Source organism: Mirounga leonina, unplaced genomic scaffold, assembly GCF_011800145.1.
Source record: "Mirounga leonina isolate KUSES-001 unplaced genomic scaffold, KU_Mleo_1.0 Mir_114, whole genome shotgun sequence".
Lineage (NCBI taxonomy): Eukaryota > Metazoa > Chordata > Mammalia > Carnivora > Phocidae > Mirounga > Mirounga leonina.
This window is the reverse complement of record NW_023270265.1, coordinates 34,816,373-34,831,786: the sequence shown is the minus strand read 5'-3', so window position 1 is coordinate 34,831,786 and position 15,414 is coordinate 34,816,373. Positions and strand designations below refer to the sequence as shown.

At 39.1% G+C, this 15,414-nt stretch overlaps 1 protein-coding gene across 2 annotated transcripts in view; it reads right to left on the bottom strand.

Moving 5' to 3' along the window:
* SMC3 (structural maintenance of chromosomes 3) overlaps positions 1 to 14,871 on the bottom strand; it is a 38,179-nt gene extending 23,308 nt beyond the window's left edge. Inside the window, exons 1-7 of one of the 2 annotated variants that reach the window (XM_035028840.1) lie at positions 14,738 to 14,871; positions 13,511 to 13,586; positions 7,178 to 7,216; positions 4,893 to 4,960; positions 3,394 to 3,465; positions 2,944 to 3,023; positions 2,393 to 2,471 (exon numbers count right to left, since the gene is read on the bottom strand). In XM_035028840.1, coding sequence (XP_034884731.1) covers positions 2,393 to 2,471; positions 2,944 to 3,023; positions 3,394 to 3,465; positions 4,893 to 4,960; positions 7,178 to 7,216; positions 13,511 to 13,586; positions 14,738 to 14,752 — 429 coding nt within the window. In that variant the 5' untranslated portion in view covers positions 14,753 to 14,871. Of the gene's footprint in view, positions 1 to 2,392; positions 2,472 to 2,943; positions 3,024 to 3,393; positions 3,466 to 4,892; positions 4,961 to 7,177; positions 7,217 to 13,510; positions 13,587 to 14,737 lie in introns of those variants that run through there. The other variant, XM_035028842.1, reaches the window with a different exon arrangement.
* Between the last annotated feature and the right edge of the window lie 543 nt (positions 14,872 to 15,414).

Genomic DNA, 15,414 nt, shown 5'->3' with positions numbered 1-15,414 from the left:
TTAAGTAAACTCTACACCCAATATGGGACTTAAACTTACAACCCCAAGAGTCACATGCTCTACTGACTGAGCCATCCAGGTACCCCAAAAATGGTATGCTTTAAATAGAGACAGATAAAAATAACTAACAGGGGTAGTGACCATTAAATAAAAGAAGCAAAAGCATCTTTAAAATCTTAAAAATATATGGCAGGGCACCCAGGTGGCTCAGTCAGTTAAGTGTCCGACTCTTGGTTTTGGCTCAGGTCGTGCTCTCAAAAGCAGGTGATGGAGCCCCACATCAGGATCCACGCTGGGCAGAGTCTGCTTGAGATTCTCTCTCTCCCTCTGCCCTTTTCCCTGCTCACACACTCTCTAAAATAAATAAAATCTTGAAAAAATATATATGGCCAAAAAACCACAGAAAGTGGTACAAACTAGTGTCATGCAACTTTAAAAAACAAGCATGAGTTTACCATATTCATAAAAATAAAACTAATCATTAAAGGCAAAAAATGCTCTCACTGCATTAAAAAAGTGAAGTGAGTTACTCTCACTTTCACATAAAAAGAGAACCAGCTCTGAACTAAGACAGTATGGTCTATCAAAAGCATATAAATCAAAGAATCCCTCTTCAGATCCTTTTTTTTTTTTTAAAGATTCATTCGAGAGAGAGAGAGAATGAGAGAGTGTGCACGCACACTCAAGTGCGGGGAGGGGCCAAGGAAGAGGTAGAGAGAGAATCCCCAAGCAGACTTCCCAGCGAACATGGAGTCTGACGCAGGGCCTGATCTCAGGATCTGGAGATCATGACCCAAGCTGAAATTAAGAGTCGGCTACTCAACCGACTAAGCCACCCAGATGCACCCCCTCCATCAGATCCTTATCCCTGATTACCCCAAATATGGTCATTCAACGTATTCACTTAAAAAATATTTAACAAATGCCTACAACATTATGCCACTCTGCTGGGCACTGGGAAAGGAGCAATGAACAAACAGAAAAGGTCCTTCCCTCCTGGAACTTACATTCTAAGTGGAAGACAACAGGAAATAAATATATACCAGTACAGTCTAACTGTTAGGAAAAACAGAGAATAGAGAAAACATGTAGGGCTGGAGTAAAGGCAATGCTCTTTTAGTTGAGGTAACTTCCTGAATGGCTTATATGAAATGACATATAAGTAGAAACTGAAATGAAGTATAAGGGCCTATGCTGTATGTGTGTAGGGAAGACTCAGATAAATAGTCTTTCATAATCAGCCTCCTTTTAAAGAAATTCCTTGCTTATAAAGCTGGTCTTTTCAAAAACTTGTTCTGCATTTCCCAAATGCAAAACACCATACTCTTCCTAATCACTTCTCCTGGATGCTACCTTTCCAACATATATCTAAAAATCCTCCAATATGAAATAAGTGGACATTTAAAAAGAACTTTCCCCTCGTCCAAAAAAAAACATTACAACAAACTATGAGAACACTGCAGGCTATGTTCTAAAAAAAGAAATTATCTTAGATATAGTTTAAAGTATATGAAGAAACAGTAAAAGTATGTAACTACTAAAAACTATAGAAAATATAATCTCTACAAGAAAAAAGAATATGTGGCATTATGGTAGATTTCTGACAATGTAAGCTTTCTAACTATTTTAGCTGTGTGATATATTAAGTAACAAAGCATTAATTTTAGGAAGTAAATTTTTTCTTTTTTTAAAGATTTTATTTATTTATTTGACAGAGAGAGACACAGTGAGAGAGGGAACACAAGCAGGGGGAGTGAGAGAGGGAGAAGCAGGCTTCCCGTGGAGCAGGGAGCCCGATGCGGGGCTTGATCCCAGGACCCCGGGATCACGACCTGAGCCGAAGGCAGACACTTAATGACTGAGCCACCCAGGCGCCCCTAGGAAGTAATTTTTTTCAAATGTTATTTTTATAGAATTTCTATAGTATTTTTTTTTTTTAAGTTAGGCTTCATGCCCAGCGTGGAGCCCAACGCAGGGCTTGAACTCACAACCCTGAGATCAAGACCTGAGCTGACATCAAGAGTTGGACGCTTAGCCAGCTGAGCCACCCAGGCACCCCTCTATACTATTCTTAAATACGATCGTTGTGACTTTCACAAACCAAAAACGTCTTCCAGTACAGGACATCTTATTAAGTGATACAGGCCACCAAGAAGACAAAATCCACCAACTGCAGAAATGATTCTATCCCACTACACAATAGATCTACTTTGTACTTTATGGCCACATAAAAGGTAATACTATCAATACAAAATAAATCAATGAAAACAAAAGACAGTAAGGTCCATTTTTGCTTCAACTTAACCACTAAAAACAATAAACCAAGTTCATCATTCAAGGGAATATACTCAGAAAACAAATTCTATAAAAAAAGGACATACAATTTTTTTACCTTTCCTTGTTTTACAATATAATAAGGATTGCTTCGAGAAAAACCAGCACTTTCAAGGAGATTCATCACATCATTTTTCCTGTTAATAAACATTGAAAAAATTTTTTCAGATAAATAACCCAATAAGCAAAAAAATGAAGGCTGACTCCTGGGTTAAGCATGAGGGACTATAGTCATTAAACCATCTATTATATCAGCCTCAGAGAACCCTGATTTTTTTTTCCCCCAAAAAGATATTAGCTATTTGACAGAGAGAGAGCGAGAAGAGAGAGCACGCACACACAAGCAGGCAGAGCAAGAGGGAGAAGCAGGCACCCCACTGAGCACAGAGCCCAATGCGTGGCTCGATCCCAGCCTCTTGGGATCATGACCTGAGCCAAAGGCAGATGAACCAACAGAGCCACCCAGGTGCCCCAAGAATCCTTTTTCTTATGTTAATGCTCTAAATACTGGTTTGTTGAACACAAGGTATATATAAAACCCATATAATGAGCTAAGTAAAGTACTTTCACTCTTTTGTAAAGAAATTAAAATGTAAAGAAAATGCTTACGTGACCATTTTCTTGTCTAGGAAATACTGATCCTTTTTGGCACCAATAACTCTTCTAAGTGAAACTTCTTCTTTATCAATCTAAGAAAAAATGTAAAAGCCTAAAATTAATTTCACAGTAAAAGTGGGAAACTTTTTAGTTAATAAGGTCATTCTATAGTCCCTAACCATAACAATTATTTTGAAACTTCAATTCTCACTAAAGATATGCTATGAATATCAATTCTTAAGACAGACACTTTTTCACAACAGCTTACACACCCCCATCTGTTTACTAGAATGTTCATTATAATTTTAAGACAAAATTAGTATGTAAACTGTATAGCTATTTTAGCAAAAACTAAATTATAAGACCTTAAGTACAGTTGTAAATGTTTCAAAGCTTGGAAGAAAATCAGCTGCATCAATAAAATTCTCAACATTATTACTGGGGAAAAAAGCCATTACTCACTGGCAACCGGTTGTCTGAATTATCAAAAATAATCTCCACAAAAGCAGAAATGACACGAGGACCAGTACCCTCCTAAAACATGCAAAAAATAAACATCATTTAACTGGTATTTTCACATTCTTTATCTTTTTTTTTTTTCCTTTAAATACCTTTAAAATTTAGTACATGGTAACAAACCTAATTTAATGGAGAAAAATTTCTATCAGACTAGTATATATCCTTCTTGTCAAACGAGCAAAGACACTGGCTTAGGATAACAATACTTCTCAACCAAATGGCTTTAGATTCTAACTAAAAACATGAGAACTATTCAAGAGATATCAAAGTCAGATGTATTTAGGTCTTATTCTGAAGATCACTTTATTAGAACCTAAGACCCCAGGCAAACCTAATTCTACCTATTTGCTAATACCTGTAATACTTGAGGCTTTTCTCTTATAGACTCATTTAATGCTGGAAAGGAACCCTAACAAATTATATAATTACTGGAACTCAGCTTTTTTAAACAATTTGCAATATGCTACATAATCTTAAATCTGCTATGACAAGACACACATTTAACATGTGTCACATATAGACCAACTTATGACCCAGCTACTGCTATACCAAGTCCGGAAAATTTCCAGAGTTTAGAAACTGTTACTACATAGTGATTCAACACAATAAAGAATGATACTTAAAGAGGCTATTCTTTCAATGCCAATCTTAGAAACCTAAAAAAAAAGTTCATCTACAGGTAACCAGTTCTGATTACTGGGCTAAAAATTCAAGTTTAAGAGAGCAAAATAAAAGATAATGGTTAAAAAAACAAAAATAACCAAAACACCTCCCTAGTAACTGTGAGATACTCTATTGAGATATACTAAGGAATTTCACTTTCTGGTCTTAAAACTAATTATAAGCCACATTCAAACCAAAAAGAAATCTTATCATTTTATTACAGCCTTTTATAATTTTTTATCCTTAAATTTCTTTAGTTCATTATTCATAATTATTCCATGAAAAATTCTAACAATTTTATTTACTATAAATACACTTACCTTTCATATTGGAAAATGCTGTTACCATTTGACTTACAAATACGGCCAGAAATAAAACAAGTATGTTTTTTAGTTTACAATTGTTGCTTCCCTATACTCCCAATTAACTTCTGGTTCTAAGTCTCAAAATTCCTAATTCCCAACCTCAAACTCTTTTTTTCTCCTCAGCAAACCTGCTTCTGAGCATTACCAGATCATACTCTTAATAAAGAATTTATTTGGAAGACATACCCATCTATAGAAAAATCCTACAATTTTCTTACCATTATATAAAAATTAGGCCTTTGTCATGCATAATATAGGAGGCTAAACTCCACAGCAGAATTAATACACTTAAGAGAGACTGTATCATGTTTACAAAAGATCTGAAGCCTGAACAAATGATTTTATTTACCAGAATCAACAGGGTAGTTTAAAAAATACAAAGTATCAGTAACCTCTCAAAGCAATTTCACTCACATGCAACAAAGCCAATCGCTGTTCCGGACGAAGATGACTGAACTCATCACTAAGAACAAACTGAATTGCTAAAAATACAAAAACGTAACTATTAGTACAGTCCAAAAAAATATCTATGCCTTATTTATAACTCCCCATACTTTCTACCAGGTAATGAACAAGTAGATTATTTATTCCATATATGCAGAAGATTTGCATATATTTCAGACTAATTAGCTTGGAAATGATAAGAAAAATACGAAGAAGTTTCCACTGAAACATTTAAGGGAAGAAAAAGAGAACACTGAGGTAACAAAAAGAGACATGCAAACTAAAGTCTACCTCTTGATCAAAGTATACACTGAGTGGTTAACACTTTGTACCCACTGGATATAAATAATATATATCAAAATATTTATTAACAAAATAGAATATATTCCTAGAATATCCTTAACTGGATACTTTTTGTCAAAAGAAATTGAACTAAGTGGGAAATACAGGGACATTATTTCAGATTCCCACCTTCTACTGCAATGCTTGCACTGCCCTTATCTGCTGTAAGAAACTATTCCTGCTTCCATATAGGGTACCTAACTAGACCACCCTGTCCTAGAAATGAAACTCAGCTGTCCTGTTTCCAGTCCACCCCCAAGAGACCTTTGACATTCTAAGAGTCGAGTGTGCATGTATGAATGTGTACACTAAGGGTGGAGTGGTTTATCTTTTATAATCACCTTGGGAGGATAGATTCAAATTGCCTTCATCCCCTGGAGATCATGAAGTACTTCTACTCCAATCCCATTCTCTTATCACCAAATTACAACCACTGAAGGCCTATTGATTTGTGAGCACAGAAGGGATTTGTGAGCACAGAAGGGATACTTACTAAGTCCCCCGCTATTCCTCAAGCACTACTCAACTAAGAGGTTCAATATTTTTCAACTTGCTTCTTGTATAGTCCAAAACTGTTAAAATGTTTTTTCTCTCCGAAGGATTTAACAGAGGCATTATTGTACTTAATTGCATTTTTTAAAGATTTGTTTATTTGAGAGAGAGAGAATGAGAGTGTGGTGGGGAAAGGCAGAGAAAGAGAGAGGGAGAGAGGATCTCAAGCGGATTCTGCACTAAGTGCAGAGCCCAATGGGGGGCTTGATCCCACAACCCCAAGATCATGACCTGAGCTGAAACCAAGAGTTGGATGCTTAACTGACTGAGCCACCAGGTGCCCCACTTAATTTTCAAAGCTATTTAACTATTTTCTTTTTTTTTTAATATTTTATTTATTTATTTGAGAGAGAGAATGAGATAGAGAGATCATGAGGGTCAGAGGGAGAAGCAGACTCCCTGCTTGGCGAGGAGCCTGCTTCTCTCTCTAACCCTCCCCCCTCTCATGTACTCTCTCTCTCTCTCATTCTCGCTCTCTCAAATAATCTTTATAAATAAATAAATAAATGAATGAATGAATGAAAGAAACAGGAAGATAAGCCATTCTCCAAAACAGTATTAGCTATTCTACTGCATTTTTATATATATATACATACATATATATATATATGCATTTGCAAAATTTAGATACTGCACTCAAGTTTAAAAAGCACTTCCATTTGTGTTATCTCATGATTCTCACAACCCATCAAAGTAGGCAGGTCAAAGACCTCTTTTTATTTTTTTTATTTTTTAAAGATTTTATTTATTTATTTGAGAGAGAGAGAGAGAAACAGCATGAGAGGGGATAGGGTCAGAGGGAGAAGCAGGCTCCCCGCTGAGTCGGGAGCCCGATGTGGGACTTGATCCCAGAACTCCAGGATCATGACCTGAGCCGAAGGCAGTCACTTAACCAACTGAGCCACCCAGGCGCCCTCAAAGACCTCTTTTTAAAGTGCAAAGAGTACCTTAAGAGATTGTTTTGCCTAGTTTTTCACCTAATTAATCACTAGGTATAGAGAACTCAGATCATTATATCATTATACTTGAAATCCTCTACACTAAACTACAACCCTGTGTGAAGAAGTATTTTGAGTTTCATGCAGACACAACCTCAGAAAACCAATTTTTCTAAGTAGGCTCCACACCAAGCATGGAGCACAATGAGGGGCTTGAACTCACAACCCTGAGATTAAGACCTGGGCTGAGATCAAGAGTCAGATGCTTAACCAACTGAGCCACCCAGGCACCCCTCAGAAGGAGCCTCTCAGAAAACCAATTTTTATTTTTTATTTGTATTTTTTAGAAAACCAATTTTTAAAATAAATTACCTGAAGATACCCAGGTCTTAACATATTTAGAATTTAAAAAACAATACTTACCATAAAAAAAGTTACTTTTTCCAGATCCATTTCTTCCCACTATAAAATTTCAAAAAGTACATGTTACTTTGCATAGAAACCAATAAAATTAAAACTTTACTGAAAATATTAAAAAATTTATATTCTACTAACTTAACATCTTAATATTTGAAGTTAAATACAAAAGAGTAAACAAAAGAAATCAATAAACAAAATAGCTTCAATCACCAAATGAGTACAATTTTTGTATAGACATCAGATGGTTTTTTCTCTTATATTTATTTCATTGATTATTTTGCTCTTTTCTATTTTTTTTTTTAAGATTTTATTTATTTATTTGACAGAGACAGAGATAGCGAGAGCAGGAACACAAGCAGCAGGAGTGGGAGAGGGAGAAGCAGGCTCCCCCCTGAAAGGAGGGAGCCCGATGTGGGACTCGATGCCAGGACCCTGGGATCATGACCTGAGCTGAAGGCAGACGCTTAACGACTGAGCCATCCAGGCGCCCTTTTGCTCTTTTCTAATAGTTTAAAATTAATAGGAATAACCAAACGTTACCAGGTTTTCATAATTTACAATCATTACTATGGACATATAATTCTTTTTAAATTATATATAATGGAAAAAAATAAAAAATAAAAAAATAAATTATATATAATGGAAATCCTTTTAATAATTTAAAGATTCACGTTAAATTTTTAATGCTTAAATAATCATTTTAAATTCTCAAACTATTTGCTTATTAAAGTACTTATGATCAGCCCTACATATCATGTATAATCTCAGAATCACAGAAGTATAGGTTAAGTATAAGGCACTTTTTTTTTTAACTCCCTGAATTCAGAAATAAACAATTCTATACATAAAAAGATATCAAATGTTTCAGATTTAATGAATTCATTTGAATTTTGTTCTTCAGCAAAATTCCCAATCTCTCTCATCTTGACCAAGATACCTGAACAAATTAGTCCTTACAGTTATCATCTTTAGTGCAAAGTAAAGCCTAAAAAAAAAAATCATTTCTGTTGTGCCAGAAAGTAATAAATCGCTTTTTAAAAAAGGCATATGACTGGGCGCCTGGGTGGCTCAGTCGTTAAGCGTCTGCCTTCAGCTCAGGTCATGATCCCAGGGTCCTGGCAATCGAGTCCCACATCGGGCTCCCTCCTTTCGGGGGGAAGCCTGCTTCTCCCTCTCCCACTCCTGCTGCTTGTGTTCCTGCTCTCGCTCTCTCTCTCTCTGTCAAATGGATAAGTAAAATCTTAAATTAAAAAAAAAAAATTTCTTAAAAAAAAAAATAAAAAAGGTATATGACACAGAGGCCAGCTTGAAAAAGATTTCCACTGGCTTAATCTAGGACAATCTGAGCACCAAAATAATTGGATGAATTATAAATTTGTGCTGGAAGGGGGAAATAATCCATGACTCCAAACTGATAATAAAATGACAAATAGCTAAGGAAGGAGAACTCTTGCTCACAGAATACCACACAGTAAATGTGAAAGGAATGCTGGAAATGGAAAATCATCATTTTGTAACCATCAGAATAAAGGCAAGAATTATCAATGGATGCTAAATCTAGGGGGAAATTCTGAAAAGGAGCACAATATTTGCATGGTCCAAAGTATTTCCCATCCTCATACTATTTATTATTTGCAAGAGAACAAACACTATACAGTAGAAAAACCAGATAACTACCTAGACTAGGTGATCAAAAGTAACATCATTTAAAAAGAAGTAGAAAGAATGATTCTTTACCTCCAGATGTAATATCCTCAGAAGACCATGTAATTTATGTAGTATTTTTTAAAAACAATGTTATAAAAGACAAAGAAAGGCTGTGGAACTGATCCAGATCAAAGGAGACTAAAGAGACATGACAACTAGTGGCAGTACCTAATGCTAAATTAAATTAGATCCTGTAGTAAAGGAGGAAAAAACACTATAAAGAACGTTTTTGGGTCAATCAGTATAACCGGAAAATGAAGAGTTCATTTTATTAATGTCAAATTTACTGAAGTTGATAACTGTACTGTGTTTTATGTAAGAAAACATCCCTATTCTTAGAAAGTATACATTGAATTCAAAGGTAAAGGACCATGACCTACATAACTTACTCTATGGAAAAAAAAAGTGTGAGAGTGAGTGCAAATGATAAAGCAAGTGAAGAAAATGTTAACAGGTAGATTAGGGTAATGGAGGTACGAGTATTCTTTGTATTGTTCCTATTTATACAACTTTTCTATAAATCTTAAATTATATCTAAATAAAAGTTTAAAAAGATAATTTATCATAAAAGAATTATAGTTCAAACCATAATCTACTCATGAATAAATAACTTAAAATTTTTAAATTTCCCTTTAAGAATTACTCTTACCCACACAGTGAAATACTATAATTTTAAGGATGTTGAATATTTAATGATTATAAAAAGATATTCAAGACTTATTTTTTTTTTTTAAGATTTTATTTATTTGACAGAGAGAGACACAGCGAGAGAGGGAACACAATCGGGGAGTGGGAGAAGGAGAAGCAGGCTTCCCGCGGAGCAGGGAGCCCGATGTGGGGCTCGATCCCAGAACACTGGGATCATGACCCGAGCCGAAGGCAGACACTTAACGACTGAGCCACCCAAGCGCCCCAAGACTTAAACAGAAAAAAAAAAGATTACCAACAGATTACACAAGCCCATTTTTATTTAAAAAGGCTTATTTATAGGGGCGCCTGGGTGGCTCAGTCGTTAAGCGTCTGCCTTCGGCTCAGGTCATGATCCCAGGGTCCTGGGATCGAGCCCCACATCGGGCTCCTGCTCGGCGGGAAGCCTGCTTCTCCCTCTCCCTCTGCCCCTGCTTGTGTTCCCTCTCTAGCTGTCTCTCTGTCAAATAAATAAATAAATTCTTTAAAAAAAAAAAAAAAAGGCTTATTTATATAGACGTACACGAGGTAGATCCAGTTTATATGTGCCCCAGATTCACCTGCCCCAACCCAAGTCTTGGCTGCCTGTCAATGGAGAGGCTCAGTATCCATCACCGTAGGTTGTTTCAGCCTACCTTAAGTATGCACTGAGGTCAGATCTGTGAAAAACCAAAGGAGGCTATAGTTCCCTGACTACTTAAGGGAGGGTTAGTCCCCAGAGTAACACCATCCAAGAGCATGGGGGAAATTAATGCCCTGTGTGGTAAACTTTGAACAATCAGAGACAGAGACTATTCCTTTCCCATCTGATCTTTCCCACACATGGTGGGTTCCCAAAGTCCCTCTGGAAGTTATCTAATTTGACCACAAACTAGCTGCGCCTTCTTTATAAAGCTATGACCAGCTTTCCCACTCACTCTTGCCCTCAGACTGCACCTTCCCATTAAAGCTTATTAGTAGCTGAGTGCGCCTTGCACTGTTTTCTAGGAAACCAGGTTTAACACAGGGATAGATTGTTACTATTAAGAATGGCTAGGGCGCCTGGGTGGCTCAGTTGGTTAAGCGACCGCCTTCGGCTCAGGTCATGATCCTGGAGTCCCGGGATCGAGTCCCGCATTGGGCTCCCTGCTCGGCAGGGAGTCTGCTTCTCCCTCTGACCCTCCCCTCTCTCATGTGCTCTCTCTCATTCTCTCTCTCTCAAATAAATAAATAAAATCTTTAAAAAAAAAAAAAAGAATGGCTATTTCTGGGCAGGATTACAGTTTATAGTTTTTTTTTTCTTTTAGCGTTTAAACTCTTCCATAATGTTCTATAATTAACATATATTTCTTTTGTTAAAAAGCTACAGAAAAGGTAACCTTAAAAAGGTATATGCTTGGGGGTGCCTGGGTGGCTCAGATGGTTAAGCGTCTGCCTTCATCTCAGGTCATGATCCCAGGATCCTGGGATCGAATCCCGCATCAGGCTCCCTGCTCAGCGGGGAGCCTGCTTCTCCCTCTCCCACTACCACTGCTTGTGTTTCTGCTCTCCCTATCTCTCTCTGTCAAATAAATAAATAAAATCTTAAAAAAAAAAAAGGTATATGCTTGGTACATTCAAGCATCATTTAACTATTAAAACAAGAGTTTCCAACATCAAACATCACCACAAGAGATACCTGCTTCCCAATCTTTTTTTTTTCAAGGTCAAAATCATTAAATAACCAAAGTAGTATGCTTTTACAGGATATTTTTAATGTCCATCTCAGTCTATACTACTTTGGATCTTTCTTATATTATTAAGGTACCTGTTTTTAAAACATGTTTAAGCAGTAAAATCATATTAGGTTTGTTAAAACAAAGAAAAGAAAGAACACTTAGACAATTTCCTTTGTAACTGTAACTATTAACAACACTAATGTTGCAAACAAAGTAGTAAACAACTATCTGATAATAGCTAAAACAAAAATATTTGATAGATCCTACAGACAAAATCTAATCATCATAGGTAATAATGGTCATCATTATAGCTCATTTATAAAATTATACCATTGATATAATTAAGATATCCACCTACTTTTAACCTGTAAGAATATAAATCTAGTAATTATTCTTTTTCCATTTCTAAAGATTTCCTGATTGATGACAATCAGAAGGCACTTGTAATCAAAATGTAAGTAAAATATTGGATCAAGCTATCCTTATGGCACACAAATTATTAACTATTCAATAGGTACAGCAGGGAGGAAAATGTTTTCATAATTTATTTCCAACTACAAGCTACAAGTGATGTACTGAGGGTAGGTTTTTTTCTTGCCCTCAATTTTTTTTTTAACTGAAGTATATTGACATTCTTGCCCTCAATTTTTAAAATTTATTTATTTATTTATTTTTAAGATTTTATTTATTTATTTGACAGAGAGAAAGAACACAAGTAGGCAGAGTGGCAGGCAGAGAGAGAGGGAGAAGCAGGCTCCCCACCGAGCAGGGAGCCCGATGCAGGGCTCGATCCCAGGACCCTGGGATCATGACCTGAGCCAAAGGCAGACGCTTAACTGACTGAGCCACCCAGGCGCCCCTAAATAATGTTTGCCCTTTACTAATCTCGGTGAGTGCGACACACTGAATTGTGTCATTCCCCTCCCCCCCATTCATATGTTGGAAGTCCTAATCCCAAATGTGATGGTATTTGGAGATGGGGGCCTTTGGGAGATAAATCAGGATCAGGTCAGGTTGTGAGGGTGGGGCCTTCATGATGGAATTAGTGTTCTAGTAAGGAAGAGGGAGAGAGAACCAAAGAGGTCATGTGAGCATGATGATGAAGATGGTGACTTCTAGAATGTGACTATGCTGGCACCCTCATCATGGACTTGAATTTCCAAAACAGAAAATAAATTACTGTTCTGAAATACAGTATTTAGGGGCACCTGGGTGGCTCAGTCGTTAGGTATCTGCCTTCAGCTCAGGTCGTGATCCCAGGGTCCTGGGATCGAGCCCCGCGTCAGGCTCCCTACTCGGCGGGAAGCCTGCTTCTCCCTCTCCCACTCCCCCTGCTTGTGTTCCTGCTCTTGCTGTGTCTCTCTGTCAAATAAATAAAATCTTTAAAAAAAAAAAAAAGAAATGAATACAGTATTTAGTCTAAAGACTCTTCGGATTAGAGTGTCCATTTTTTGCTGATACAGCCAGCAAAAGTGTTTTTTGACATCCTGCTGAATTTTTAAAGGCTAGATGAAACTCTTATAAACAGACTTCTATACGTTATCCCCCTTATGTGGTTTATTGGTGTATTAGACTGCTAGGACTACCATTAAGTATAGACTGGGTGGCTTAAACAACAGTAATCATTGTAACTCTTTTATCCTCACACATATACTTTCTCATTTAATTTTCCCAACAGCCCTATAAGATGGGTATCATTAGGTCCACTTTACAAATGAGAAAACTAAAGCCCCTCCTGGAGTCAAGTTTGAAAGAGTATGTATCAGAACTGGGATCTGAAACTCATTCTGTTATGCTCCAAAGTTTATGCTCTTCCCAACAAGCTGTATGGTGTAACTTTAAACAGTATGACAGAAAAAAAAATCTGGGAACAATCTAATTTGTGAATAAATAATGGTCATCTTTGACATAAGGCAACAGTGGGCATTTTAATTAGGAAATGACATCTCAAGAACAGAATAGCTCAAATGTTAAATTTAGTGTCATTCGCTATAATCACAGACACACTTTCACACATACAAGGCTACCTAAATAAAAATGAGTAACTAATGATCGTCTTATGCAAATATTTTAAATGTATAAAATAAGCAATTCATCAGTGTAGATAAAAGACATGCTATTTCATATAGAAAAAATATGTATAAATTCATGTAATATTCAAACCCAATTCCTCTTTCCTTAAGCCTAGACAGAATTTAAATGGTCTATACATATCAATCTGATTTTGTAAACCACCAACACTTACCGATAACATTATGTTTTGAGCTGAAGGGATCTACAATTGTTTGATCTCTGTAACTCCGGAAACCCTGGATAATAACCTAATAAATAAAAAAGATACTTTTCAGAGAATACATACTAAAAGAAGTAACTCCTAAACTAACGTTTTTCCTTGCTCTTCTCTTTCCGGTTTCTCATGTAATGCAAGATGGAGAACTTTCTATTCCTTGTAAGAGAAAGTCATTCTGAAAAGTGGTGATTAAAAATCTTCTTAGAAAAGTCCGTTTAAGTGAATCATGGAACACTTCACCTAGAACTAATGATGTAATGTATGGGGATTAACATAAGAATAAAAAAAAAAAGTCCGTTTATTATTAACCACTGGCTTTTTTTTAAGGAATTGTAATTAGTAACCTGTTAAGGAACTCTCAGAATCAAGTACACTGTGTGTAAGATTCGCTGGGATGCTAAACATTACATTGCTTTGATAAAAACGTGTCAAGCAGGCAGGCTGGCCTCCGCTTCCCTTGCTCCAGGAGCGGTGGGCGCTTCTTTCGGACACGCCCGCCCGCCAAAATAAGCAGCCGTTCCGAGAAGAAGGTGCTTCAAGTCCAACACACCCAACGGGGAAACTTCTCTCCAAGAGCGTGAACGGGCTCATCTTTGCGGTGGACTCTTGCGCGGGAAGACCCCTTTGACAGGAGTAAACAAGCGAACGAGGCGGCGCTACATATTCTGCCAGGAGGAGGGTCCCTTTCACGTCTCCCGCAATTCGGGGACAAAGACCCCGGGCTAAGCTGACACCCCAAGCTGAGCCCCGCAGAGGCGCCTCCGGGCCGGGAGACCACCGCTCCATACACCCCACGCAAAAGGCCCGCGCGGGGCCATCCGCGCAGGGCAACACAGCTTCCCGCCCCGCCGCCGCCGCCCCCGGCGCGGCCCCCAGCCAGCTCGGGGCCCTCAGCCCGCACCCGGCCCACCCGGGAAGGCCCGCGCCCTCCAAAGCTCTCGGAGAGACTGCTCCGTCAGACGCACGCCCTGCGAGGAGGCCCGCGCTGCGGGCAGGCGCCCCAATTCTCCGCTGCCCCCCGCGCTCGCGGGGCGGGGCCTCTCCCCTCCCCCGCCGCCCGCGTCCAGCTCTGGGTCCACCCTGCCGGGAGGCGGGAGGCCCCGGGTCGCGTCGCGACACCCTAGCCTCCAGGAGTGTTCCTCAGAGGCCCGTGAGGGGGTGGGCGGCACGCACAGGCCTCACCTGTTTTATGTACATGGTTCCGCGCCCCTCGCCGGGGAGGACTCCCCCCGAGAAGCGACAGCGCGGCCGCGGGGTCCAGTGAGGCGCCTACAAGACCCCTCCCCCAAAGCGTCGCTCGCTCCCGTCCAGCCAAACAAAATGGCGGCGCCCGTGGAGGCGGAGTCCGCGCCTTAGACGGAACCATCCTCGCGGCCCCTACAGAGCGTAGGGGGAGTCAGGGTCAGGTCTGTTCTTTCCTTTTGACCAGAGGAGCCTTCTACGGCGTCCCTAAGGGGGTTTCATTTGATTGCTTTATTTGTAGCTGAACTTTTCCTGAGAATTCGCTGGAAGCTTCTTTCGGAAAAGCCTTGATCGTGAGGTTGGCTCGTATTCCCTCCGAGAGCGGAGCGAATGGTTGCGTCCACAAGGGGGGAAAGGTTCGGCGCCAAAGCCAAGTGTGAGAGTCCGAGGGCCAGTAGCGGAGCTTGCCGGTGAGCACGTGATCCCTGGCTGTTTAAAAATGCTCACCGCGCGCCGCGGGCGCCTGTGCGCGAGCTTGCGGAGCGTTGTGGACGTGCGGTGTTCGGCGTGCGGAATCCTTGTTGCTTTCTGTGTTCTCCCTCGCTCTGGGAACTTGGGTCAACTTAGAATGGCGCCCACTGGCTCGGGACCGCACACTCACAGCACAGCCCGGAAGG